Source organism: Heterocephalus glaber, unplaced genomic scaffold, assembly GCF_053883595.1.
Source record: "Heterocephalus glaber isolate CG9 unplaced genomic scaffold, H.glaber_assembly_v1.0 deba00001572, whole genome shotgun sequence".
Classification (NCBI taxonomy): Eukaryota; Metazoa; Chordata; class Mammalia; order Rodentia; family Bathyergidae; genus Heterocephalus; species Heterocephalus glaber.
In genome coordinates this window covers 11,606,539-11,632,696 of record NW_028258357.1, presented here as the reverse complement: position 1 = coordinate 11,632,696, position 26,158 = coordinate 11,606,539, and the positions used below count along the sequence as shown (strand labels likewise).

At 34.1% G+C, this 26,158-nt stretch overlaps 1 protein-coding gene across 8 annotated transcripts in view; it reads left to right on the top strand.

Moving 5' to 3' along the window:
- Nucleotides 1–26,158, top strand: part of Eea1 (early endosome antigen 1) — a 196,659-nt gene that overhangs the window by 166,703 nt on the left and 3,798 nt on the right. For 7 of the 8 annotated variants that reach the window (XM_087192594.1, XM_021258475.2, XM_013072298.3 and 4 more), the window contains 12 exons: nt 1,027–1,182; nt 3,295–3,434; nt 6,976–7,306; nt 8,890–8,991; nt 10,838–11,032; nt 15,571–15,753; nt 20,987–21,172; nt 21,535–21,666; nt 22,560–22,745; nt 23,647–23,885; nt 24,868–24,988; nt 25,621–25,719. In XM_087192594.1, the coding sequence (XP_087048720.1) occupies nt 1,027–1,182; nt 3,295–3,434; nt 6,976–7,306; nt 8,890–8,991; nt 10,838–11,032; nt 15,571–15,753; nt 20,987–21,172; nt 21,535–21,666; nt 22,560–22,745; nt 23,647–23,885; nt 24,868–24,988; nt 25,621–25,719 (2,070 nt within the window). The remainder of the gene's footprint in view (nt 1–1,026; nt 1,183–3,294; nt 3,435–6,975; nt 7,307–8,889; nt 8,992–10,837; nt 11,033–15,570; nt 15,754–20,986; nt 21,173–21,534; nt 21,667–22,559; nt 22,746–23,646; nt 23,886–24,867; nt 24,989–25,620; nt 25,720–26,158) is intronic. The other variant, XM_021258473.2, reaches the window with a different exon arrangement.

The following is a 26,158-nucleotide window of genomic DNA, read 5'->3' as shown; positions in this document are numbered from 1 at the left end:
AAGGGAGGGCAGGGGAATGGGGAAAAATAAGAACCAAGATACATCATTTGTACAAGTACGAATTCCCAATGATGAACGTGATCATAATGTATACCTAAAATGGACCAATAAACTTAATGAAAAAAATAAATGAAGAAAATTTATTAGCAGTCTAAGAATCTAAAGCACATTTATCAAAAAAAGACTATATCAATGAAATGGAAATTTATACAGTAGAGTATTTTAGAAAACTAAATCTGAAAATTTTATGACGCATAAAAGCAAAAGAGGTTAAAGTAGTGTGTAAAGTGAGATCCTATTTTTATTTTAAAAGTCCCCCCTAAAAGAAATTAGCATATACAAAATACTTGAAGAAAAGTTATCACAATATTACTATGATTATTCATGGGTGGTAGATTTACTTGTACTTTTATTGTTCATTATTTGCAATAGTATATTCTAAATGAGTTGAACAAATACTATGGGTATGATCACTGCAATATTTTAATTCTTTTAATTTTTTTTGGTACCAGGGATCAAACTCGTGTCCTTGTGCTTGCGAGGCAACTATAATGTTTTTAAAATACTATTTTTAAATGGTGTCTTGCATATTTGAAACATTTAGTTACAGTATAAAAGTTATTTTATTATTAAACTGCTTAATAGTCTATGTTTTGACTCCTAAAATAACTTTAGAAAAACATTTAAAAGTTGTTTAACTGGGCTGATGATGTCCCTAAGTAGAGTGCCTGCCTCACACGCAGCATGCTGCCCTGTGGTTGATACCCAGCACTGCGGATAAACAACAAAAGTTAGAAGTGTTGTACCCATAAAGTTGGTATCTTACACTACGTATGTAAAACTTCAGTTCAGGTTCTATATACTGGTAGGTAAAGATGACCTTTGACAATTCATTGAACTCATTCAAAGTCTTACTCCAAATACTTAAATGAAATTAGAGTTTTCAATTTTATTTTGACTGAACATTTGAGAAGTACAATATAATAAACCTTGCCAAAGTTTTCTTTAATTGTGCTTTTTCTGTAGGAGTTAAATAAGGTCATTACGCAGTTGGATCAGGTCACTGCAAAGTTACAAGACAAGCAGGAACATTGCAGTCAGATGGAAAGTCATCTTAAAGAATATAAAGAGAAACACCTTTCTTTAGAACAAAAAACTGAAGAGCTAGAAGGTCAAATTAAGGTTTGTATAAAAGAAGTTGAATTTAGACATATTTTCTACTCATACCATTGGAATTTGTGATGATCTGCATGCAATCAGAGTTTTTTAATTAAAGTTCAAGTTGTGTTATAAAATTTAAAAAATTATTTGTTCCTTTTCACCTTAATTTTGAAATCTATCTTTATTTGTAACTCTTTCATCAGTAGCTGTCTTTTATAAATGGCAGCTAACATATATACTGATTTCATTGTAGAGTATTTCTGAGGACAACTAAACAGATGATTATATAGGATTTATCAATTTTTTACTGTTGTAAATTCTCTTCCATTATTTCCTTTTTCCATGTCCATATCTCCTTATTCCAATATAATCTTTCAGATATGGAAAGCTTTTATTTTTTAAAACTTTGCATTTATACCCTTTGGATTTTGCTTCTAATTTAACACATTTAGGCCATGGTAAACTGCATCTTACTTTATCACAATTCCAAGTGGTATTATTTTACTGCAGAGATGAAATGTTCAGACCAGTGATGGCGAACCCTTTAGAGCCTTCAGTGACACAAACAGCCCTCTGTGGCATGTGTGCCACACTTGGATTAGACATATCTGTCTTAGTTACTTCTCATTGCTGGGAAAAAATACCCAACACTCCCAACTTAAGGAGGAGAGGTTTATTTTGGCTCATGGTTTTAGGCCATGGTCAGCTGGCTCCAAGGCAGAAACGATGGCAGAGGCTTGGCAGAGGAGAAGGTGCTCAACTTGTCAAAGCCAGGAACATGAACCCACCCTTCTGGTGACACAGTGACCCACCTCCAAGCAGGCTCTACCTCCTAAAGGCACCTGCAGATATGAACCCCTTAATGGATGATTCTACTGATGAGTATAGCAGCCCGCATGATCCAGTCACCTTCTACTCACATGAGAATTTTGGGGACATTTTAAATCTAAACTATAACAATGTTAGAGGAAGATTTGACCTAAGTTGTTTGTCCTTTAATTAAAACTACTGTCAGTTCCACAATCAGATGAAGCATGGGTATATGGAGCACAGAATTGTGGATATGTACACATGTACATCTGTACCAATATAACATGAAGGAAGAATGACATTTACAGTTGTGTTTATGGTTCCTTTTACTTTTCCTCGTGGCCAACAATAATAGTAATGACAAATTAGGTATGGCTGAAAACAATGGAATACTATTTTAATGAAAAAAATGACTATTGAGAATTCCTTTGGGGAACTATTTAAAAATAATTGTTATTTAGAACTGAGAGTGCCTATTATGATTATCAGCTCTTGAACCTTTTATAATTACTAGTTTAAAAATGTTCCATGTATTTTATATGAACATTATAGAATTAATTTATTACATCAAAAATCTTTTCTTTCATGAGAATTTTCAAAATCGGTCTTGTAGGAGCCATAGGTACCAATTGGTTTATAAAACATGTAAGTATGCAAAGTCATTATGTATTGCTTATTGATATTCATACTTACATTTAGCAATTTGATCTTGTAAATTTATAAAAATACACACATAACTGAATATATATGAGATGTATGCTATATTAAAGAACAACAATAACATCTAATATAAAATTATAAAGCAAAATCAAGAATTTAATTGGCTCTATATTTAGAGTCAATAGATGAGAAGGATTACATGACAACTCCATTTTAATTTTAAATATAACTGCTTCAATATTGTTAATTGTGAATATAAAGGTATTTTCAGTGGATACATGAGTGACTGGCTACATATTTTTTTCAAACTTGAATTAATTTTTCCTCTAGTAATAAATATTTAAATTTATTCTCCTGTTCAGAATTAACATTGAAAGTAAATATTGACTGATTATACTGTGCAAAGCCTATGCTTATTTTGTATAAATTCTATGCTGGGTCCTTTCAAAAGATTCTAACATAGGTAACCTCCTTACTCAGTGATGGTTTTAGAATGTGTTTGTTTTATAAAATACATTTTTATGATTATTTTTATGTGTTATATCAATTCCAATTTGAATATAAGTAAAATTATCAATACATGGTATTTAATGGTAGCTTGATAATCAAAAAATGGCTGCTATATTATATTAAAATGGCTGCTATATTATATTTCTTCCATAGAAACTAGAAGCTGAAACTCTTGAAGTTAAAGCAAGCAAGGAACAAGCTTTGCAGGACCTTCAACAGCAAAGACAGCTGAGCACAGATTTGGAGCTGAAGACCACAGAATTGAGTAAACAACTTGAAATGGAGAAAGAAACGTAAGCTAAACTCTCTCACTTAAAAATTAAGGGAGAGGATTATGGACTAAACATTAAAATTTTCTTAAGATTTCAGTTTTGTTATTACAGTCCTTAAAGAATAAAGTTTTTATTTTGTATTGACTTTATAAACCAATATTAATGTGAATGAAAAATAAAGCTGTCATAATGTGGCTAAGGTTACTTTCAGTATAAAAAACCGGAAACTTATAAAATTTGGGTCAGTCTGTTTTCAACAAAATACCCATTTTGCTTTCTCTCTTTCTTTTTTTTTTTTTTTTGTTTGTTTTTTGTTTTTTCAGGCAGGGTCTCACTATGTAGGTCTTTTATGTCTTTTTTTATTGCAGGGTGGGACCTCCAGTAAAATTTTGAATGTAAATTTTAAAGCAGGCATCATTGTCCTTTTTAGTTTTAGGCAGGAAATAATGTTCCATTAAGTGTGGGGTTAGCTGTAGAAGTTTTCCTTGGGTTTACTTTATTAAACTGAGGATGTTTCCTTCTATACCTAATTTTCTTAATGTTTTTAAAAATAATTTTGCCTGAATTTTATCAACTTCTTTTTCTAAATCTGATGACATGATTATATATATTTTCTTTATTCTGTTAGTTTGGTGAATTACAATTGACTGGTTTTCTTGTAGTAAACCAACCTTGCTTTCATGTGATAAATTCCACTTGACCATGCTGTAGTAGTCTTTCTATATGTTGCTGTTTTAATTTAGTAATACAGTGGGCCCTCCAATCTGTGGGTTTCACATCTGTGGAGTCAACCAACTGAGGATCAAAGATATTCAGAAAAAAAAAAGATATTCAGAACAAAATTGTGGTTATATTGAACATATACTGACCTTTTTACTTGTCATTATTACTTACATAATATAGTACAACAACTATTCATATAGCATTTACATTATATAATGTAGTGTAAGTAATCTAGAAGTAATTTAAAGTACACAGGAGACTGTGTAGAGGTCATTTCTAACCACACCACTTTAGATGGAGAGCTGGATCATCTGCAGATTTTGATGTTTGTGAGGGTGCTGGAACCAAACCCCATCGGATGCTAAGGGTCAGCTCTACCTTATTAAGAATTTTTCATGCATTCATGAAGGCTGTTTGTTTTTAAGGTTATTCAGTATCACCATCAGGTTTTATTAGAATTACTGGTCATAGAAGGGAATTAAGTATTTCATCCTGCTCTACTTCTGACAGTTTGTATGTGATGAATATTAATTACTTCTTAAATGTATAATGGAATTTATCAGTGAACAAGCTGGGCCTGAATTTCTCTTTGGGCTGCTTCATTTAGATTCAATTTTAAATAAATAAAGTATGGATACAGTGTTATTCTAATTTTCTCATTTTTCATGAGTCCACTTTGGTAATTTGTATCTTGCAGTGAATTTGTCCATTTCATCTAAACTTCAGATTTATTGGCATAATACTACACTTTAAATGTCTATAGGATCTATAATAACATTCCTTTTTATTATTAATAGTGGTAATTTGTCATATTTTATAATGCTCTAATTAGAGATTTATCAATTTTATAAGACTCATAAAAAGCTTTAGAGTTAATTGATTTTTTGTTCAGTTTTTCTATTTCATTCATTCTTCCACATATCTTTATTTTTTCCTTTGATTGAGTTTGGGTTTAGTTTTTCTAAAATAGCTTTTTAATGTGAAATGCCATGCATTTTCACTACTCTGAATTTTAATATACGTATTCTCTAATTTTCTTTATGGTTTCTTCTTTGACACACCCAAGTTTCAAAGTACTGTATGGAAGTATATTGTTTACTTTTCAAATGTTTGATGCTGTTCTAGATATGTTTTTTGTTTTCTAATTTAATTCTGTTGTGGTCAGAAAACATGCTTGGTAGAATTCAAACCTTTGAAATGAGGTCTTTCATAAGGTCCAGTATATGATTTATCTTAGATAGTTTTTTTCCATGTGCCACCTCTGTGTCCTAAATGGTAGCTAGGTCAGGTAGTTGATGATGTTCTTTTGGATCTTTTTTCCTCAGATTGATCTATCAATTTCTGTGAAAGACATACTACATTAAAATTTCTAGCTTCTGATTGTGGCTCTATTTCTAACTTTAGTTACTTATTTTTAATAAGTAAGTTTTACAATGACTATGAAAACCTTTATTTCTCTTTCATCTTCTTTGAATCATACAATCTTAGGATTTTGTAATTATTTGAGAGAAAGTTAAATTATACAGTGAGTAAATATAGTCCAAGTTTTAGGGTTGTTTTAGAGTTTTTTTATTTTTTATTTTTGTTTTGTGCTGTCTATTGAACCTATTGCTCTACCACTGAATTATACTCCTAGCCCCTTACAAAAATTTTAATCAGATTTAAATGGTAAAATGATAAAATTTTCTATTTAAACTTTTAAAATCAGAGTGATACACTATGAACCTAATGAATTTCAGTATCATTTCTATTTTTGTAGCATAGTCCATCCCATGAGCATGTTTCTGGGACTAAAACTTGGAAAATTTCAAGATATAAATGAAGTTCTGATATTGTGCTAATACTCAACTTTATGTGACTTGTACATCTTTGTTTGTTTGGTTTTTTTTTTTTTTTTGGTGCCGGGGATTGAACTCGGGTTCTTGCGCTTGCGCAGCAGGTGGAGAAACCACTGAGCTAAATCCCTGGCCCACTTGTACATCTTTAAACAACCTTCCTTTAACATATTGTTGAATTTATACTGGTTATAAATTTTTTTTTTTTAAAGGAAAAATCTTTAAGTTTTCTTTTTTTTTTTTTTGGCATCAGGAATCAAACTCGGGTCCTTGCGCTTGCGCAGCAGCAGGCAGCAAAACCACTGAGCTAAATCCCAGGCCCCCTCATTATAAATTTATATATTGGAAATAGTGTGCATTTTAGAAATATTATTAGTTTGCATTTGGTTTTGAAATTAGTTAATTTTTAATGTATGTGTCTTTACTGTGTGATACGCATAATTTAATTTTTTATGAAAACAGAAGTCTGTATTTTAACTCTGTGAAAGCTATTTCTTCCACGTTCTTGTAGCTTATTCATTCTCCTGCATAAAACCAATATCAAGGGACAAATGATTTTAAAAAATCACTTATATAACCTGCTATATTTTAAATTTTCTTTCTTTTTCCTATATTAACCTTAAATGTTTTAGTGTTTAAGACTTACCAAGCATGTAACATATTTTATATTTTCAAGAAAGAAGCAGAGTTCTTTTTGTGCTTGGAAACTAACATACTGATTAGGTTGTTTTGGATTCATGGAAAACCTTTTCTGGCTATGGTAGCCCATTGGCCTGCAATGTATAATTTTATTTGAGGATCTGTTATTGTGGAAAAGACTGAGTTAAGTCAGGAGGCTTAGATGGTTTTGGTTTTATTACTAACTTATTTGACTTGAAAAAATTTTTTTACAACTGGTAAATGATTTGATCAGATGTTCTAAGGCATTTTTCTGTTGTGATTTTATGAAGTTAAATTATTTTTATTTCTGAATCACATTTAAAAATTATTTCTTAAATATCTAGAGTATCCAGCACAAAATTAGATTTACTGAAAAAATCTGAAACCATTGAAACTATTAAGCAAATGCTTGCCAAGGAAGAGGAGGAAAATGCTGTCCTGAAACAAGAAATTGAAAAGTTAAGTCAAGATATAAAGATGCAGCAAGAGGAATTGAATAACAGAATTCAAACAGCACAAACCGAACTAAAGGAAGTAAAAACGGAGAAAGAAATGCTAATGACAGAACTTTCTACAGCAAAAGACAAATTGTCAAAAGTATCTGATTCCTTAAAAAATTCCAAACGTGAATTTGAAAAGGAGAACCAGAAAGGAAAAGCTGCTATATTAGATTTGGTTAGTTGTTTACATTTACATTCTTTTATAAATTAAAAAAACATTTTAGTGCATGTTTGAGGTGCATAACGTTTACATTCACTGCAGGGAGTTGGTACTTGTGCAGAACACATTTTAATGCTTTTTGCTTCCCCTTCTTCTCCCTCCCTTCCTTCTGCATTTACTTTCTTAGTTAGAAGTGATTTCTTCTTTAAAATAAACCGACTTTTGGGGGCTTAATTCACTGTTTGCATCCTACATTAAAATAGTTTTTCTGAGGAAAGGAGTTGGGCTTGTTTAATCTGTGAAAAAGATAATCTAAGATGCTGGTATGTTTTGTGTACATGTATGTGTATGCATGTTTTCTTGAGGCTGAGGATATTTCCGGTTGAATATAACAGTCCTTTTCTATTGCTGGTCTGATGTTAGCTTTTGGGAGAGACTGCAGCATGTTTGTTTTGGGGGACATTTCCACAGAGTGTGTGACTACGAGTGAGTTGCTATGTACTCCAAAGAAGATCTTAATAACTTACTTTTGGTATTATAAGCTTTTAGATTATTAATATTCTAAAACCCCAGACAATACCATGTTTAGAGATATTATAAAACATATTTAAAATGTAGGGAGAAAAATTTAGAGTCTCAGGAAATGCCTAAAGGGGAATTAATTCTTAGAAATGTTTTAATGCAAAATAACAGAGTAAAGCAAAAATAAAACTCCTCTGTTCTGATTATGAGGGCCAGTGAAATTGTTTAGTAGTGTAAAACACATGTGAAATTAGTATGTGTTGCATTATGTTTGGAGAAAACATTTCGTCTGTATACCTTCTCTCTTCAGTTGTGTGATTACCTTTTAATTTATTGGTTTAACATTTTCTTTTTAAAAAATCTCCCCCTCCTCCTCTCCCACCCCCTCCTCTTGCTGTGTAGTTCAGGCTGGCCTTGCATTCACTGTGTAGCCCAGGCTGGCCTTGAACTCATGGTGACCCTTCTGCCTCAGCCTTCTGAGTGCTGGGATTACAGGTGTGTGCCACTATGCCTGGCTTTTTCCATTTTATTGTAGCCCATGGTTCTATTTTTTGACAAGTTTATTAATTATAAATAATTGTATGATATGAAAATGTGATTTCCACAGTGTTCTAAAGTATTGTCTGAAATACTTTTTTCATTATTGGGCATGGAACCCAGGGCCTCACACGCTAGGCAAGCACACTACTACTGAGCTCTATCTCCAGCTCTATTTTATTATAACTGTTAGTTGATTAAAGAAACTCTTAGCAAATATAGCATAGTCCTGTATTTGCCTGTGTTTATTAGTTTTTTTGAGAATGTCTTGCTGTACAGTTCAGGCTGGCCCTGTGCTCACTGTGTAGCCCAGGCTGACCTCCAGTTTATGGTGATCCTCCTGCCTTAGGCTCCTGGGTGCTGGGATTATAGGTATTTGGCACCACATTCGGCTATTTTTATTATTGAAATGGGTGATTCTATTCCATTTTGACTCATCAGTGATTTTACTTTATTTGCATGTATTTTACTAAGCTTATAAAACAGACTCTTAAAGTTATAAATATTTTCTGTATAATATGGTTTCTCTTTTTTTTAAGGAAAAAACTTGCAAAGAATTAAAGCATCAACTTCAAATACAGACAGAAAGCACACAAAAGGAACAGAATGAACTGAAGAAATCACTTGAAAAAGAGAGGGAGGTAAGATTTTATCTTTACTGTAACATAAATATATAAAGTATAATAAGGCCTTTTTATTTCAAAACATTTTATCCTGATAGGTCAAAGATTTATTTCTCTGAAATGGAATGGAATAAAAAAATATATTTATATATATATTTATTTTTTGTGTCTTATCATTAACTTAATATTAATTCATTTTAAATAAAAGCTATAAATAAAGAAATATAATTAATAACAACAGAAAATAATTGATAACAACTATCCAGAGCATTATAATTAGATACTCTAGGTTAAGGAACATTATTACGACTGAAAAATTAAAATAGACTTTCCATAGAAATGATATTTTAAGGGCTATTTATTTGATGGACATTTATATTAATGATATATTTGATAATGATTGTGTAATAAGAGATATTTCTGTTGCTCTCCAGCTGGAACACACAAGTAAATGAGAAAATGCATGTATATAATATAGGATTGTTACTGTCTGGAGACATACTTGTTAGCAGCTGCAGTGTAGGCATGCAGCTGTCTAGAAAATCTGATTTGATAAATCAAGTATAGTCCTGACAAATGTTTGATGTCACTGAGTTCTGATTGTTCAACGAAACAGGACATTTGGACCATAGATGCCGGCCATGGAAGTGGCCAAATTATAGTGACTCAGTGCCCAGACTGAGCCAAAATCATCCAAATTTGTATCTTGCCTATGCTATTTATTAGTTATGCTGTCTTGCTATATTTGAAGGTTACTTAGTTTCCTGGTGTTCCATTTTCCTCAATAATAAAGTGGAGCTAATAGTAATAATAATAATAATAATAATAATGTGTTTCAGAGTTATTGTGAGAAATAAATGGGTTACTATAAAGTGCTCACAATGCTGACTGTGACAAAATAAATACTCTTATGTTAGATATTATTTTATAATTGTTATAATGTAATCATGCTTATTGTTACACCTCTTTACCTCTGTTTTGCGCAGAAATATTTGGCTATGCATTAGATAAGCTGAGACATCTCTGTATAGCACTGAAAACATTGTGAAAAGTAGTCTAGTATGGTCAAATGTGCAAATGTAATTGTAGATTATTAATAAAATATACATAAGTCATGAATATATGACTTTGACTGGAAAGGCAGAAAATAATAGTTTTCCTTGGCCACGGAGGAACCTTGGTGTGACTCTTGTATGACTGGAAGTGTACCCTAGTAGAGTATGAAAACAAAGTGGCAAAGTAGGTTTCAAATCTCTAAATGAGGTAACTATTATGTAGTGTAATTTAGTGTCATAGACTTATACTAAAATGTTTGCTAAAAGAAATTTTATTTTTATCATACCTAAAGCTATTCTTTCTGATTAGCTGTGGCCAACAAGCTCAGTAGCATTTGGGAATATTCTTGAAAGTGAATAGACAGTTTCAGCAGTATGGACTCCAATGTTGACATTCCTATTCTCTGTGATACAAAGGTATACTGATCCATTTCATGTATCACTCTTTCTAAATACATAATTATAAGCCAAAAAGGAAGGCAAGATTAAACAAATAATGAAAATTAATTTGCATGTCATCTACTAGTGAGTGATGCCAGTTATGAAAGCAGAATGAGTGCTGAAGTATTTCTCTTTCGTTAACTACTGATCATTTGTGACCAACAGACCCAGTAGTTTCTACCACCAGTAGTGGCTGGCATTTAGTACATACTCAGTAAATGTCTTTTTTTTTTTTTTGTGGTACCGGGGATCAAATTCAGGACCTTGTGCTTGTGAGGCAGGCACAGTGCCACTGAGCTACATCCCCGCCCATCAGTAAATGTCTTTTTAATGAATAAAGAAATTTCAAAAGGTTTCTTTTCTTTTAGGCTTCTCATCAATTGACATTGGAACTCAATTCAATTAAGGAACAAGTCATAGAGGCCCAAAGTACTTTAAAACAAAAGGAAAAAGAACAGCAACAACTTCAGGGGAACATAAAAGAGCTAAAGCAATTGATTGAACAGAAGAAAAAGCAAATAGAAGCACACCAAGGAGAAGTCAAAATTGCTATTTCACAGAAGGTATTGATAAGAAATTTGTTTACTTTTCATAGGAAGAAAATGTTGATAATTATGATAATGTGATTGAAACAGATGAATTGTATCACAAATGTTTATATGTGCTCAACATTTTCTAACTTATGTTTGATCATGTGATTAAATATCCATGTCTGAATTTCCATTCACCATAACCATATTGTCAGGGAATTCTTATTTTAATTTCTAGTAATAGTTATTTGTCTGATAAATATGAAAGTACCTTTTTATAAAATAAAGCTGGCCTGGAACTCATTGGATGGCCCAGGTGGGCCTCAAACCTGTAGCAGTCCTTTTGCCTCAGCATCGTAAGTGCTAGGATTATAGGTATGCATCACCATGGCCAGCTAGTAGTGTCAGATTTCTTATACTATAGCTCATATTTTTAGCTGCATCAGAATGTTTTCCATTTCCAATGTTAAATACATAATTTATTAAACATCAGTTACTCATTCCTAAATATGTTTTAATGCTTGTACAGAATAGCAGTTGGTAAAAGTTGATTGTATTTAATGTAAAATATTTAATATAAAGTGTTTCCCCCACTATTGGCATGTGCATATTATTTGGTCCATAGAGAAGAGAGAAGTAGTCTCTTTAGTTCTAGAATATGCTAACCATTGTCAGACCATTAAGAGTTGGTTGTCATACTCCTAGAGTAAAAGGAATCCAAATTAGAAAACCATAAATACACATTGTATTTTGAACAGTGTTCTACAACTATTATTCTACATTACAAAGGGATAGTTTCCTAACAGAAGCAAGAGTCAACTAGTTTGTCCTGTATGTTATATATTATCAAAAGTCAGAATGTAATTATCACAATGCATATTATATTGCACACTTTGATATCTTCACATACAAATATTCCCAAGAACTTCATTTTTATAGCATCATAATTTAAAAAGTACAACTATTACTGCATTTTCCCCTTGGCATTATATTGGTTGTTACAATTAAGATTTCATTCATATTTATTAGTAGTATTTATTGCCTGTGTTTTGCACACCTTTACTACATGATAATTGGGTTTTGGAGACAGTGTTCTTATTGGTAGTTCATTTTTATATGAGTAATGGGTTGCAAAATCAGGAACATACTTCTTGACATGGAGAAGGGCAGTGTTGGGGAGTGTTGAGTACATAGCCAATATTTTTTAATTAGACTTGGAATTTAGAGTAACTGGAGAATCATTGTAAGGCAGGGACAGTTTTGTTTTGTTGAGCATTCTAGCATCATGAAAGAAGATAAGTTTTGGAGCCAGGGAGATCTGAATTCAAATTCCGTGGGATGCACATTAGTTTAGTGGTCACAGGGAAGTGATTCATCTTTCTGAGTTCAGCAAAGTAAGGTTATAGGACTATTGAAATGGTTGAGACAGCACATTCAAAGTAGCTAGTACTGTGGCCAGTACGGTGTGGAAGCAGACAGTTGTTGGCTGTCACCCAGAGTACAGCACACTGTCATCTCAGAGTGTCCTTGTACCTGGCGGACACTCAATGGCAGACAGAGCTGTCACTGTCACTGGGCCACAGGGAAACAGGAAAGGAAAAGGGTAATGTTTGAGTGGGAGGAAGGGCATGTGTGTTTACAAATATATAAAACACACATGTGAAACAAATATTCAAATCTGTAAAATATAAACATGCAGGTTAACTGTAGGCCAACAGTCCCTGTACCAACTTTATTCCAAACCTAATACGGAAACAGAATGAATAGGATATGAGGTTTTTGGTGGTTTGTTTGGCTTTTTTTGGGGGGGGCGGGTACTGGGAATCAAACTCAGGACCTTGTGCTTGCGAGGCAGCCGGCGGCACCACTGAGCTAAATCCCCAGCCCTGTTTGGCTTTTTTGAAACAGCGTCTTGCTCTGTAATTCTGGCCTTGAACTCATGGTGATCCCCCTGCCTCAGCCTCCTGAGTGCTGGGATTACAGGTTTGTGCCACCTTAGGATATTATAGTCTCAAGTAGTTTATAATTGAATGAGGAAAACTGGAGGTGTGACAGAGCTCTGTGGCACTCACTGAGGTCAGCTGGAATGCCCTCATAAGAGGTAACAGAGATATTAACTAGTAGATTAAACTCAGAGTGGGAGAACAAGCAAATGAAATACGGAAGAGGGAAAAGCTAGAATAAGAAGTCCCACGTAAACTCAGGTGCTCATGCCGCTCAGGTCCGGAGTGGGGATGAAACAGCCTGTGCTAACTAAGTAAACTTCCTCTGTAACTCAGAAGCTGTGAGAATCATAGAGGGCTGCACAAGGTGGGAGAGGGGAACCAGGAGTTCCAGAGATGGGAAAGTCTGAAAGTTAGCAGTGGACAGACAACCCCTGGCTGACACGGACTGGAGGGAGCAGAATAAATGACCCACCAAGGGTCCTTATACCCATAGTGTGTGCACCTCCAGCGTGTACCCAGGTTTATGAGAGAACAGAATGGTTTACTTCGTTTTAAGGATAATTAGAATCTATTGGAGGGTTTGAACAGAGTTGTGCTTTGACTAAAGGGAAATAAAGGAGAAAACAGGGAAGGTATTGAAAACTATTGGAATGAATTGGATAGTACATGATGATGGAAAAAACTGAAGTGTTAGAACTGAATAACTGGGGAATATCTTTTGGAAGTTGAGTCATCAAGCCTTTTTTTTTTTTTTTTTGTGGTACCAGGGATCAAACTCAGGACCTTGCGCTTGTGAGGCAGGCATGACACCACTGAGCTAAATCCCAGGCCTGAGTCATCAAGACTTGATAGGTTAGATGGAGAATAACAGAGGAATTAGGGATAGCTGTCAGTTTGAATTTGTGCACATGAGTAGTTTGTGATGCCATTTATTGGCACAAGTAGCCTTTTGATGGTTAGGATTGTTGTCAGAAATTAAGTGTTCTACTTGAGATAGGTATCTGTTTATCTTTCAATTAGAGATGAATTTGAGAGCTACTGTAAATAAGAAATATTAAAATCATAGCCCTCGTTGAGATCTTTGAAGGACAGAGTGTATATACAACTTTTTTTTTTTTTTTTACTGGGGATTGAACTCAGGATCTTGCGCTTTTGAGGCAGGCATGGTGCCACTAGGCTAAATCCCCAGCCCTAAGTGTATATACACTTATAGACCTGAAACTCAACAGCAGTGTCACTGAAGAAATATGTTTATTTTATTTTAAAAAGTTTTAATTGACATAGCAATTGTGGATGTAGTGTAATGGGGTATAGTGCAATAATGCTGTACATGTATGCAGTGTTTAATGATCAAATTAGAGCAATTAACATTTCTATCTGCTTAAACATTTATCATGTTTTTGTGTTGGGAAATTTCAAACTCTTCTAGTTCTATATAAAATACATAATAAATTGTTATAAACTATAGTCACTCTGTGGTATTATACATCTCTAGAATTTATTCCCCCCTGTCTAATTGTACTTTGGTACCCATTATCCAGCTTGTCTTTATCCCCTGTATTCTTCTTACCCTTCCCAACTCCAGTAGCCATTATTCTACTCTCCACTTCTGTGATAGTGTATTTATTTTATTTGTTTGTTTTGTTTTTTCCTGTACCAGGAACTGAACTCAGGACCTTGCGCTTGCAAGGCAGGCATGGTGCCACTGCACTAAATCCCCAGCCCTTAGTGTATTTATTTTAAAGGCTACATGCTTTTTCTTTTTCTTTTTCTTTTCTTTTCTTTTCTTTTCTTTCATTTGTTTTTGAGACAGGGTCTCACTGTGTAGTTCCCTGTGGCCTTGAAAACACTACATAGTCCAGGCTGGCCTCAGCCTCCCAAGTGTTAGGATTATAGGCATGTGCCACCATACCAGCTACTTGTTTTTCATATTATGTATATATTTTAATTGTGTGATAACATCTGTGTATCTTCCAAATCTTTTTAAAACTAAGGAAAGGGGGCCGGGGATTTAGCTCAGTGGTTTTGCCACCTGCTGCACAAGGGCAAGGACCTGAGTTCGATCCCTGGTACCAAAAAAATAAAAATAAAATAAAACTAAGGCAAGGTAGAATTTAGAAAAGTTTGGACCTTTGTGAGACTTTTTTTCTTACTTTGTTATTAATAAATATGACCTGTAGGAATTTCCTAAGGTGTTCTTATATTTCCAAGAGTACAAAATGTCTACATCAACACAACACGCTAATGGTGTTTTAATTTTTCATGAAGTTTCTTTTAGTTCAGTCTTAAAATATGTCTTCTGAGCACCTAACGCAGCATCTTCCATCAGAATATGGTTTTCCTCTGCTTCCTGAAACCTGATACTTACTACTTCCCAGAGAAGAGCTTTTTTTCTCTTCACTTAATTGCTTTTGCATTTTATAGTTTTAAAATTGAGGTGTGTGGAATTTTATAGTTCTTTCACTTTATAAGTATAAAGTAAGTAACTTTATCAAAGTGGATTTTTAGGGCATAAATGCACTTCACCTTGTTTTCAGGAATCTTCTTAGTTGTGTGAATTTCATTTTGTATTTGTAACTGAGTTTTTATGTGCATGCTGTTTTAAATAACTACTGTATGTTTCAGACAGAGCTTGAGAATAAATTACAGCAACAGTCAGCGCAGGCAGCCCAGGAACTTGCAGCAGAGAAAGAAAAGATATCAGGATTACAAAATACCTATGAAAAATGCCAGGAAAATCTAAAACAGCTTCAATCTGACTTCTATGGGAAGGAGTCTGAACTCCTAGCCACGAGGCAAGATCTTAAGGTAGAGTACATTGTTTGTAGATGTTCCTTAAATGATTCATTTGAGCCCTGATGGACAAAGGAATGTTAGTTTTGTGAAATATGACATTTTTTCATATTAAATTACTACTTTTGGGTTAACATGTTTTTAAAAAATTATTTTTTATTGTAAGGAAATACTGATGTACATAAACGTGGGCATTTAAAAATGTTATCTCTATAATTTGGTGCATATGTTAATTGTTACACTATTAACTTACCTAAGGATTTTGATGTCTTTATTTGAAAATAACTTCAAAACTGGGCTTAGTTAAAACTAAGGAGTTTTAAATGTAAACTACTTGTGAAAAATGTAAACAATTTTTTTAATTGCTTGTCAGACAATACTGACTTTAGTTTTCTAAATTTATCAACTTCTCAAGATTACTGGAATGCCTGCTGATTAAAATTAGGAGATTACAGCTCAAATTAAATTAACTTTAATTATCTAACACCATAGAAATTGTGTTCTGAGTATTTTATTGATTAGCTAAAGCATCACATTAAATGATGGATATGGAAAAAGGTTAAACTATTTTTATATAACATCAAGGTATCAGTTCTTTAAGGAATGGAATGAATATTGATATTTTCTCACAGAAGATTCAGCCAGTCTGTGTGTGGGGCACCCCCTCACCCCCGGCCATGAGGAGGTGAAATATCATGCTTTCTGTTTCTTTCCTGTTTTTTTCCTGTTTTTTTAATTTACTTTAAGGTACACTGTTGAAAAATTCTACTGAAAATCACAAAATATTAAGATGTCTTAGAAACACAATGTATATATTTTATTCATAGGCTCTTGTAGGGAAGGTTTTCTAAAGGAGATAGTACTTGCCAAGGTCCTGAAGCATGTGTACAGTGCAGAGAGGACTGAGCAAGATCATTTCACTCTGGGGCACTTTGGAGAAAAGTGGCCTCCATGGAAGTGAGCAAAGGAGGGCACAGTTAATGGTTGTCTTGTTGAAGTGCTGGTCTAATATGGGTTAAAAGGTTAGGTCTAAATCATGAAATATCTGTTGCCTGACAAAGACAGTTGAATTTTATATTTGAGGAACAAGTGAAGAGTCTAGGCAGAGAAGTAAAGGAAGAAAGCACTCTTTTAGGAAACTTAACCTGGCATAGTTTAAAGAAGCTTGGGTTGACTATAATGGAGAGATTAGTTAAGACATTATCTTTCTTCATAAATTTTGAGTAATCAGAATCTAATCTGTTTGGTTAGAACTAGGACTAAAGTTAAAGAAGATGAAATAAAAGAGATGAATGAGGGACAGAGGTGAAATAAAGGGCAGAAAAGTAGGCAGCAGGGAGTGAGGGAGTCGGTGATAATCAATGATTTAATGAAGTACAAGATTGGGTAGAAAATTTTGCATAGTGCCAATAATATATACTTAAACATATTGTATATAGCAAGATCAAAAGATCAAAATTAGTGAGAAAAAATAGGAAACCATATTTATAGATTTTTTATAGAAATAAAAAATACCACTTGACATTTAGGTGCTGTTAAATTATTATTATTTTCTTCACAACACTTGTAAGGCAAGGAAGACTTGTGGAAAAATCTGGACTTAACCTAAAAGCAATGAGGAACCACGGAAGGGAGTTGCATAGATTGGTATTTCAGGCAAATGAAAGTAAGGAGAGTAAGGAGAGTAAGGAGAATAAGAAGTGGAGTGTGTGGGAACAGGACAGAATATAGAGGACACTCTGCAGTCCAAGTGCAAAATGATGGTGTTTGGGCTGATAGTAACAGTAAGGATGAAGAGAAGTGGGTGAATTTGAAGAATATTTGAATGGTAGAAGAGATGAAATTTAATGATTGATGTAACAGTCCTCTGGAAATCACTCTTTTCATACTGATACATCATTTACCCAGAGTGTAACCTAGTAACAGGACATATAGCTCTTAAATGAACTTTCACTAAGTCAACAATTTTTAGCCTGTAAGCTTCATTGTACACTTATAATTTCGTACATGACAGAATAATTCAAATGTAAACATAAACAAGAAGAGAAAGCAGAGGGACAGGTTGGCACAGCATCTGACAACCAAGAGGCCTTGGATAAACCCTGTTTTCGACACCTGTCTTTTACAGGTGAGGGTAGACCCAGTCCTACGCAATAACAGAACCATGGTTAGATTTTAGTTCTTATTCAAAGCCCTCTGTTCTTTCTTTTACCACCATTTCACTAGACTTTTTTTTTTGACAAAATAAATTTTTTATAAATTCTGTATGAATGCTTCTAAAATAAGTCTATGAACTACTTAGAAAATTAATTTTAAAAAAAGTTTAAATCCTAAAGAAGTTCAAGTGGTATTTAGAGACCAAAGTAAGAGATAGCCATCAATCGCTACTTTTCTTGAGCTGCAGTGATGTTCTGTGTTGCTTACAAAAGAGAAGCAGAGATTCAGAAGTTCTGTAACCCGACACCTACTAAAGTCAAGCCTGCCTGCACGCCAGCTGCCAGAGGGACAGAAGGTAGCCTGTCCTGATATGAGCCATTAGCCCCATCTGCTGGAGCAGTTATGAAATACTTTATTGACTGGATATTTTAAGTTGGCTGTGCTGTATGCTAGTCTTTGTTGTTCAGAAAAGGCAGAAGTTGGATTTGACATTCTGAGTGAAATGAAAATTCTAGGGTAATAAGTTTGGAACTAAATATAAATCTTCTAGTCTAGTACCACATCTTATACCATTTTTTCAGACACCAAGAAAAAGTAATTTACAAATAAAATTGTAAAGGCTTTATTTTGCAAGAAGAATGAGAAAACATGCTAAATAGATAAAAAGTAATGGCTAACACAAAACACTGCAAAACTTCTCTTTTGCTGGGGTATGACAATGTGATTGGCAAAATTGGTTGGTCCACTGAGGGATAAACACCTATTGCAGTGGATATGGATATATTAACGATAATTCCAGCAAAGCCATGGACTAGGAGAAGGAGGTTATAAGGCAAGACAAAGTTAACAAAGTTAACATCTTCAACAAGAAAGCTAAAACAGCAGTCTACAATAAGAAAGATAACAACACGTAAAATGCACAGCAGTATACCACGGAACAGCATAGATGGATGTTCAGAGGCAAGGTAGAGTAATACACTTTGGCACCTTCAAAAAGGACTTCATGGAACAGTCCAATTTGAGTTTGACCATAAAAAGCTAATCATTGGGTTTTGTAAGTTTAATATGTTATAGGCTGTGGATTTAAAATTTTATAAACCATGAACATTTTGAATTTTTTGTAGACCATTTAGAAATATTTTGGAATATTAGGGATACTATTGCTTTCTAGGCTATCACAAGCCTTGGTAATCTTTAATATTAGATTAGGACCACTATTACCTAATGACATTTGCCATAGACTGATGGACTAAGGTGTTATTCAGCATTTCATTGCTGTGACAAAATACCTGAGATAATAACTTAAAGGAGGAAAGGTTTATTTTGGCTCAAGTTTGAGAGGTTCCAGTTCAAGGTCAGCTGGCTCCATTGCTTTTAGGCCTGTGGCAAAACAGAAATAGCATAGTGGAAGGGTCTGACAGAGGAAAGCTCTTCATCTAATGGTACCCAGGAAGCAGGGGGCGGAGGGGGAAGAACTGGAGGAAGACCCTGGAGAAAGACACTGGGAACAAGATATATTCCCCAGGGTCACATCCTGTGACCTAGTCCATTCAAGCTGGCCCCATCTCCTGTTTCTGTCATCTCCTAGTAATACTAGCACATTATGGATCCGTCAGTGGATTAATCCACTGATGGGGTTAGAGCTCTCATGATGCAATCAGTTTTCAAGAGCCCATCAGCTAGCATCCAGGCCTTTACTACATAGTCTTTGTGAGACCCTTCACATTTAAACCATAACAACTAGGCTTTGCAAATTTTATTCTTTTCATGCAAAATTTCTCTCACCCTTTGTGCCACACAGGTCAATTCCCACATGTATCCTGGAGCCTTTTGTAAGCCATACTCCACAGAGGGTCCTGCACACATTGTTTTTCTGTGCATTTGGCACATAGGTATTCTACTACCCTGAACAATTTCTACTTACATGATTATTCTGGTTTTCAGGCTACTTAGCTCACAGGTGGTAAGTTAAGGACCATCTTATACCCTCCTGTTATGCCTTAGCAATGTACACAATAAACAGTTGGCTGTCTGATTAATAAAGAACTAAATAACTTTAGGTCTTACCTGAAAAAGCCTTAAGGGAGTCAGTGTTCTACTGACAGCCATTAAAAATTTAATTTATATCAGAAATAATTCTAAATTGAGTTACTGAGTTAATTCTAAATTGAGTAAACTTACTTTTTAAAGTTTTTAGCATGGCAAGGCATATCACAGAGCCTACTCTACATATTATGCATATATATACATACATATACTGTATCTCTTTTTAAATTGTTTTCTTGTCTATCTCCTGCTGTCCTTCTCCAACCATACCTTCACCTGTTTACTGAGTGTATTGGATACAGTTTCTAATGTGATATGCCTCACAACACCTAGTTAGTGTTGAAGGTGTGATGAGCATTGAGTAAAGAGTTTTAGATTTTTTCTAGAAGTTTTAAAATTATTTCAATTTTGCTGAAAATTTTATATGATTAATATTTTTCCATAGGCATGGGAATTAATATTCCAGATTTTTTCTCTTTTATATGGTCTTACTGAAAGGACTAACATGCTATCTTTATATAATACAATTGTGTGCCACATAATGACATTTCAGTTGGTGACAGACTGCATAAACAATAGTGGTCTCTGGAGGGGCTGAGGATTTAGCTCAGTGGTTTCGCCACCTGCTGCGCAAGTGCAAGGACCAGAGTTCGATCCCCGGTACCAAAAAAAAAAAAAAAAAATAAGTGCTCTCAAAGATTATCATGGAAGTGAGCAATTCCTATCACCTAGAGTTTTACTGGACTTTTCTTATGTTTAGATATGCTAAACACAAATACCATTATTTTATCTGTAGTATTCAGTACAGTAACATGCTGCACAGGTTTGCGGCAGATGTGGAGTAGGCTGGGTTGTCTAGGTTTGGGGAAGGACACTATGATGCTCATATGACAAAATCAGCAAACAAGAGTGTCTAGAACTTGTCCTCATTGTTGAAGTGATACATTACTATGTCTAATTTTCCATAATATTTATATTAGCTGTTATTTTTTTGTTGAAATTTGCTTAAAATGACATATAATAATTTAGGATTTTTTTTTGTAAGTCTGTAGAAGAGAAGCTCTCTCTAGCACAGGAAGACTTGATTTCAAACAGAAATCAAATTGGAAGCCAGAATAAACTGATCCAAGAACTAAAGACTGCCAAAGCTACTTTGGAGCAGGATTCAGCAAAGAAAGAGCAGCAGTTGAAGGAACAGAGTAAAACACTACAAGATATGCAAAAAGAAAAGGTATTTTGTTTTTCTGACTTAAATTCTTTTTTTTCTTTTAAATTCTTTTATTGGTACATTTTAGGTATACAGTACATTCACATTCATCATTGGGAACTTGTACCTTTACATGATGTATCCTGGATCTTATTTTTCCCCATTCCCTTGCCCTCCCTTCAACCCCTCCAGCCCTCCGTATTTGCAAAGGTTTTGTTTCCATTTATTTCTTATCTCATAATTTTTCCTTTCCCTTCTTTCCTTTCCTCTACCCCTCTCACTTCTGACTTAAATTCTGAGTCTTAGAGTAGCAATATTCTTACACATACCACTTTTATTTTCAACAGCTTTAAAATTATTGTTTAATAAGTCATTATTTTTTACAGTCAATGAAAGAAAAAGAACTAGTGAATGAAAAGTCTAAATTGGCAGAGATAGAGGAAATTAAGTGTAGACAAGAAAAACAAATCACTAAATTAAGTGAAGAACTGAAGTCCCACAAACAAGAAAGTATAAAGGTATGTTAGATAAATCATTTTCCTTTTGTCTACATTGTATTATTGTTCTTTAAACTTATACATTAAAGAGATTGACAGAAAAACTACTCTGTTAGGCCAGTTGTTTTTTTAACAAATACTCTTGCCAGAATACTATTTTACTTATCTATACACACATTGAAGCAATGTTACTTTTGTTATCAGATTGCTAAATAAAGCAAAGTAAGAGTTTAGATTTCATTGAAATGGTAATGAAGATTGATGTTATTTAGAAAATTATGCTCATAGATGTGCAAGAATTTAATATTTTAAGGGAGTCTGTTTTTGCAACACTTTTCTAGAATTCTTTAATCTCTTCTTTTTACATTGTATCTATTATAAGCATAGGACATCAGTTGAAGACTGTTTATTGTTTGCTTTATAAAATGTTACTCATTTTCTTAGAAAAAGACTAGATTCTCTCTTGAGAGCTCTTGTTATAGCTTTTATATCTATCATCATACCTAGCATTTTGCATCATAATTTATGATCTCCTGTCCTTCTGTTCCTCTGGATGTGACTTCCTGAGATCCAGGAATGTATACAATTCCCTGTGTCCTCAGAACATGACACAGCGTTTGATACCAAGATGATGACAGATAAATGCTTGTTAAGTGAGGAAAGGAAAAGTAGGGAGTAGAGATTTTCCCCCCATACTGGTGTAGAATCAAAACATGTGCATTCCAGATATCACTGGAATTAAATGACAACTGAGAAAGAAGTAAATAATCTTGTACCTTTTTAACCAGTTGTTTACTGAATTTGAAGAACTGCATAAAAGGAATAAACTCATTGCTGTGGTAAACTGCATAAAATTCAGCTGCCTTTTGAATATTTACCAGTAAGCATGATTTATATCTTGGCCTTTTCAATAGGAGATAACAAATCTCAAGGATTCAAAACAGCTTTTGATTCAACAGAAATTAGAACTTCAAGGAAAAGTAGATTCCCTGAAGGCGGCTCTGGAGCAGGAGAAGAGAAACCAGCAGATGCTGAAAGAGCAGATGAAAAAGGAAGAAGATGAACTAAAGAAAGAATTTAGTGAGAAGGAAGCTAAACTGGTCAGTGAGTTAATGATGGGAAATATGCTTTGTAATAGAGGTTTAAATCAGTCCAGGGAAAAGACTTTTCTAGTACAAGTTTTGAAATGCTTTCTTAACCTTTTAATTTTAAAGTCTGATTTGCTTAGATAGCTGACATGTGATTAGAAGTATTCTGTAATCTTATTTTGGTTTACGTAAGTAAAAATTCAATTGAAATATAATTTTAAAACATTTTTAGTGCTGGAACCAAACAAACCCATGACCAGATAAATTGAAGTATAGAGTATAAAATATAATCATGTTAAGCTCGTTTGTTTGGTCAAAGTGGATATTGGTGAGGGAGAATGGAAATTTTAGTTAGGAATTACGGTGACAAGTCTGCTTTTCCTTCCCTAAGTTGTCCATGCCAAATGGGAAGCATCTGGCTTTCCTTTATTGAATTAACTCCAAATATTCCCAGATAACTTGATGGCTAAATGTTTTTAATTGAAGACTTCCAATTTTAGTTCAGTGATTCAAAGGCCTTGCATTGTTCTTTAGCAGGTTAATAGAGAAATTAAAGGATGTATTGAAAGACATAAGGAAATGCCAGCTTTCTCTTTAGGGCATCCTGTAATCCCTAACCATGTGTGTCTTCCTCTGATTTGGTGGAAGAAAGAAGAATCTCAGCTTGTGTCACTTCAGCTTGGTCGTAAGAGAGGCTTGCTAACTGTTGCTTCACTGTTGTGGCATTTGTGCCCATTCAAGTTATTCGGGTGTTTAGAAATCAGTTTTATTAGGGTATAATAAATATATTTCCCTGCCTTCTTTCCTAAAGAAGCAATATTTATATTGCTGATATTTTAAATTCAATAATTAATTCACATTTATTTGATAGTACTTTTGTAACAGGTTTTCTTCCCATTTTTTCTTTTCTCAGCATTCCGAAATAAAAGACAAGGAAGTAGGAATGAAGAAACATGAAGAAAATGAGGCTAAGCTTACCATGCAGATTACAGCACTGAATGAAAATTTAGGCACTGTAAAGAAGGAGTGGCAGTCAAGTCAACGGAGAGTTAGTGAGCTTGAGAAACAAACGGATGACTTACGGGGTGAAATTGCAGTGTTAGAAGCCACGGTTCAGAATAATCAAGATGAAAGGAGAGCACTACTAGAAAGGTGATTGCTGTTGAGTAAAGTCAGTTTATTTCTATAATAAGGGATAAAAATTTGTCATATTCCACATTTTTAAAAGAGAAAGATGTATAATCTCAGCACATATTTAAGTAGCCATCTAAAATTTAACCCTTAAAATAATCCATTGAAATTAATATAACAGATGCTGGAGGGGTTGTGGGGAAAAAGGAACCCTTCTTCAGTGCTGGTGGGAGTACAGACTGGTGCAACCACTTTGGAAATCAGTGTGGAGATTCCTCAAAAAACTAAAACTAGGGCCAGGGATTTAGCTCAGTGGTTCTGCTGCCTGCCTTGCAAGCTCAAGGTCCCAAGTTCAATCCAGGTTCCCTTTGACCCAGCTATACCTCTTATTAGTATCTTCCCAAAAGAATTAAAAGCATTATACCACAGCAATATATGCACACTCATTTATAGCAGCACAGTTTGTAATAGCTAAAACTTAGAAACAGTCCAAATCCCCATCAACTCACGAGTGGATAAAGAAGATGTGGTATTTTTAAACAATGGAGTACTACTCCGCCATAAAGAAGGATGAGCTTCAGACATTTATAGCTAAATGAATGGACCTTGAGACCATACTCTTAAGTGAAATAAATCAGAGACACATGTTTTAAATGCACATTATTCCTTTGGTATGAGAAACTGAATGTGGAAATAAGAACTGAGATGTATAGTGGATGTTGGGAAATGGGAAGAGAGTGTTCAAATGGGCAAGGGAACAAGGGAGGAGAGAGGGAGAAAGGAAGAGACAAGAAAAAAAGTGAAAATAGAAGGAAGAAATGGAAACAAAGCTTTTGTACATAGGGGGAGAAGGGGGCATGAGGCGGGGTATGATAAAAAAATAAATTTCTTTTAAAAAAAATTAATATATATCTAAAATTACTAATGTAGTCTATTACCTGTTTTTGAGAAGGGTCATTAATGATTCTTAAAAAATTAATTGTCTCTTCACTATTTATTCCAGATGCCTTAAAGGAGAAGGAGAAATAGAAAAGTTTCAGACCAAAGTACTAGAGTTGCAAAGAAAGCTGGATAATACGACCGCAGCAGTGCAGGAGCTAGGCAGGGAAAACCAGTCTCTTCAGGTCAGTCCCCTAGTAACTTGAGGCGGTTTCTTAGTCTAAAATTGACCTCTCAGCGAAAAACATATTTTCACCTCCAGGGACAATGTTGTAGTTCAAGAGCCATTGCCTAGCATCTGCAAGGCCCTGTGTTCTAGCACTGCAAAACAAAAAAGTGAAAGTAAAATAAAACCAACGGAACCTCATTTGTTTCAGAGTCACACAGATTAGTTAGAGATCCATGCCATTCCTGAATTGTCTGTACTAGGGAAGAATTACAAAATTCAAGAATACCAAGAGATGGATAAGTCCGGGTGTGTTAAAGAAGAAGCAGTCTGTGTGTATTCTCAGAATCCAGGAGGGACTCAGAATCTTAGGGTTAGAATGAAGGTGAAATCACCAAAGCCTAGAAATTACTAATACTTCTTAGGAATTAAATCTTATTTAGCTTTATTTTGTCTGTTTTAGTTTTATTCAGATTTATGAGTGCTACTATTTTTGACAAGTGGAAATTGACCAAAATACAGTATATCTTTTTAAAATTTTTATTCAGTGTTGCATATAGGCAAAATTTTATAAATATCTGACACCTTAGTAGAAATAATCCATTATTCTTTAAAATGTGGTATAATTTGTTGAAACTTTTTTTTTAACAGATCAAACATACGCAAGCACTGAATAGAAAATGGGCTGAGGACAATGAAGTACAAAACTGTATGGCCTGCGGGAAAGGCTTTTCAGTCACAGTGAGACGGGTGAGTGGCTCTGTTCCTAAGCTGCATTTCTGACTTTATTTCTATTCACAATCCTTTAACTGTCAAAGTAGTTATGCATTTGACAGATTAAAAAAAAAATTTTACTTACAGGTAAACTTTCGTTTTCAACTACCTAGAAGAATTAAACGTCATGGAGTCTAGTTTCTGTTTAGCACATGTGCTTTAAACTCAGGCGTTTCTTCTCTACTTTTTCCTCCTCTGGGACAGTGGTTTTCTGGACCAGTGTGCCAGTATTAAACTCATATGTTTTAGTCAACATTAGTTTAGTCAACATTTTGAAGGAAGGAAAAGCAGAGCATATTCAAGAAATGTATTTTAAATAACACTATCATTTTAAAATTCCAGTGGAAGGCATTCCTGAGACCTTTGGCAAGTCGGAATAGTTTTACGTTTGCTAAAGATGCTTTAACACTTTCAA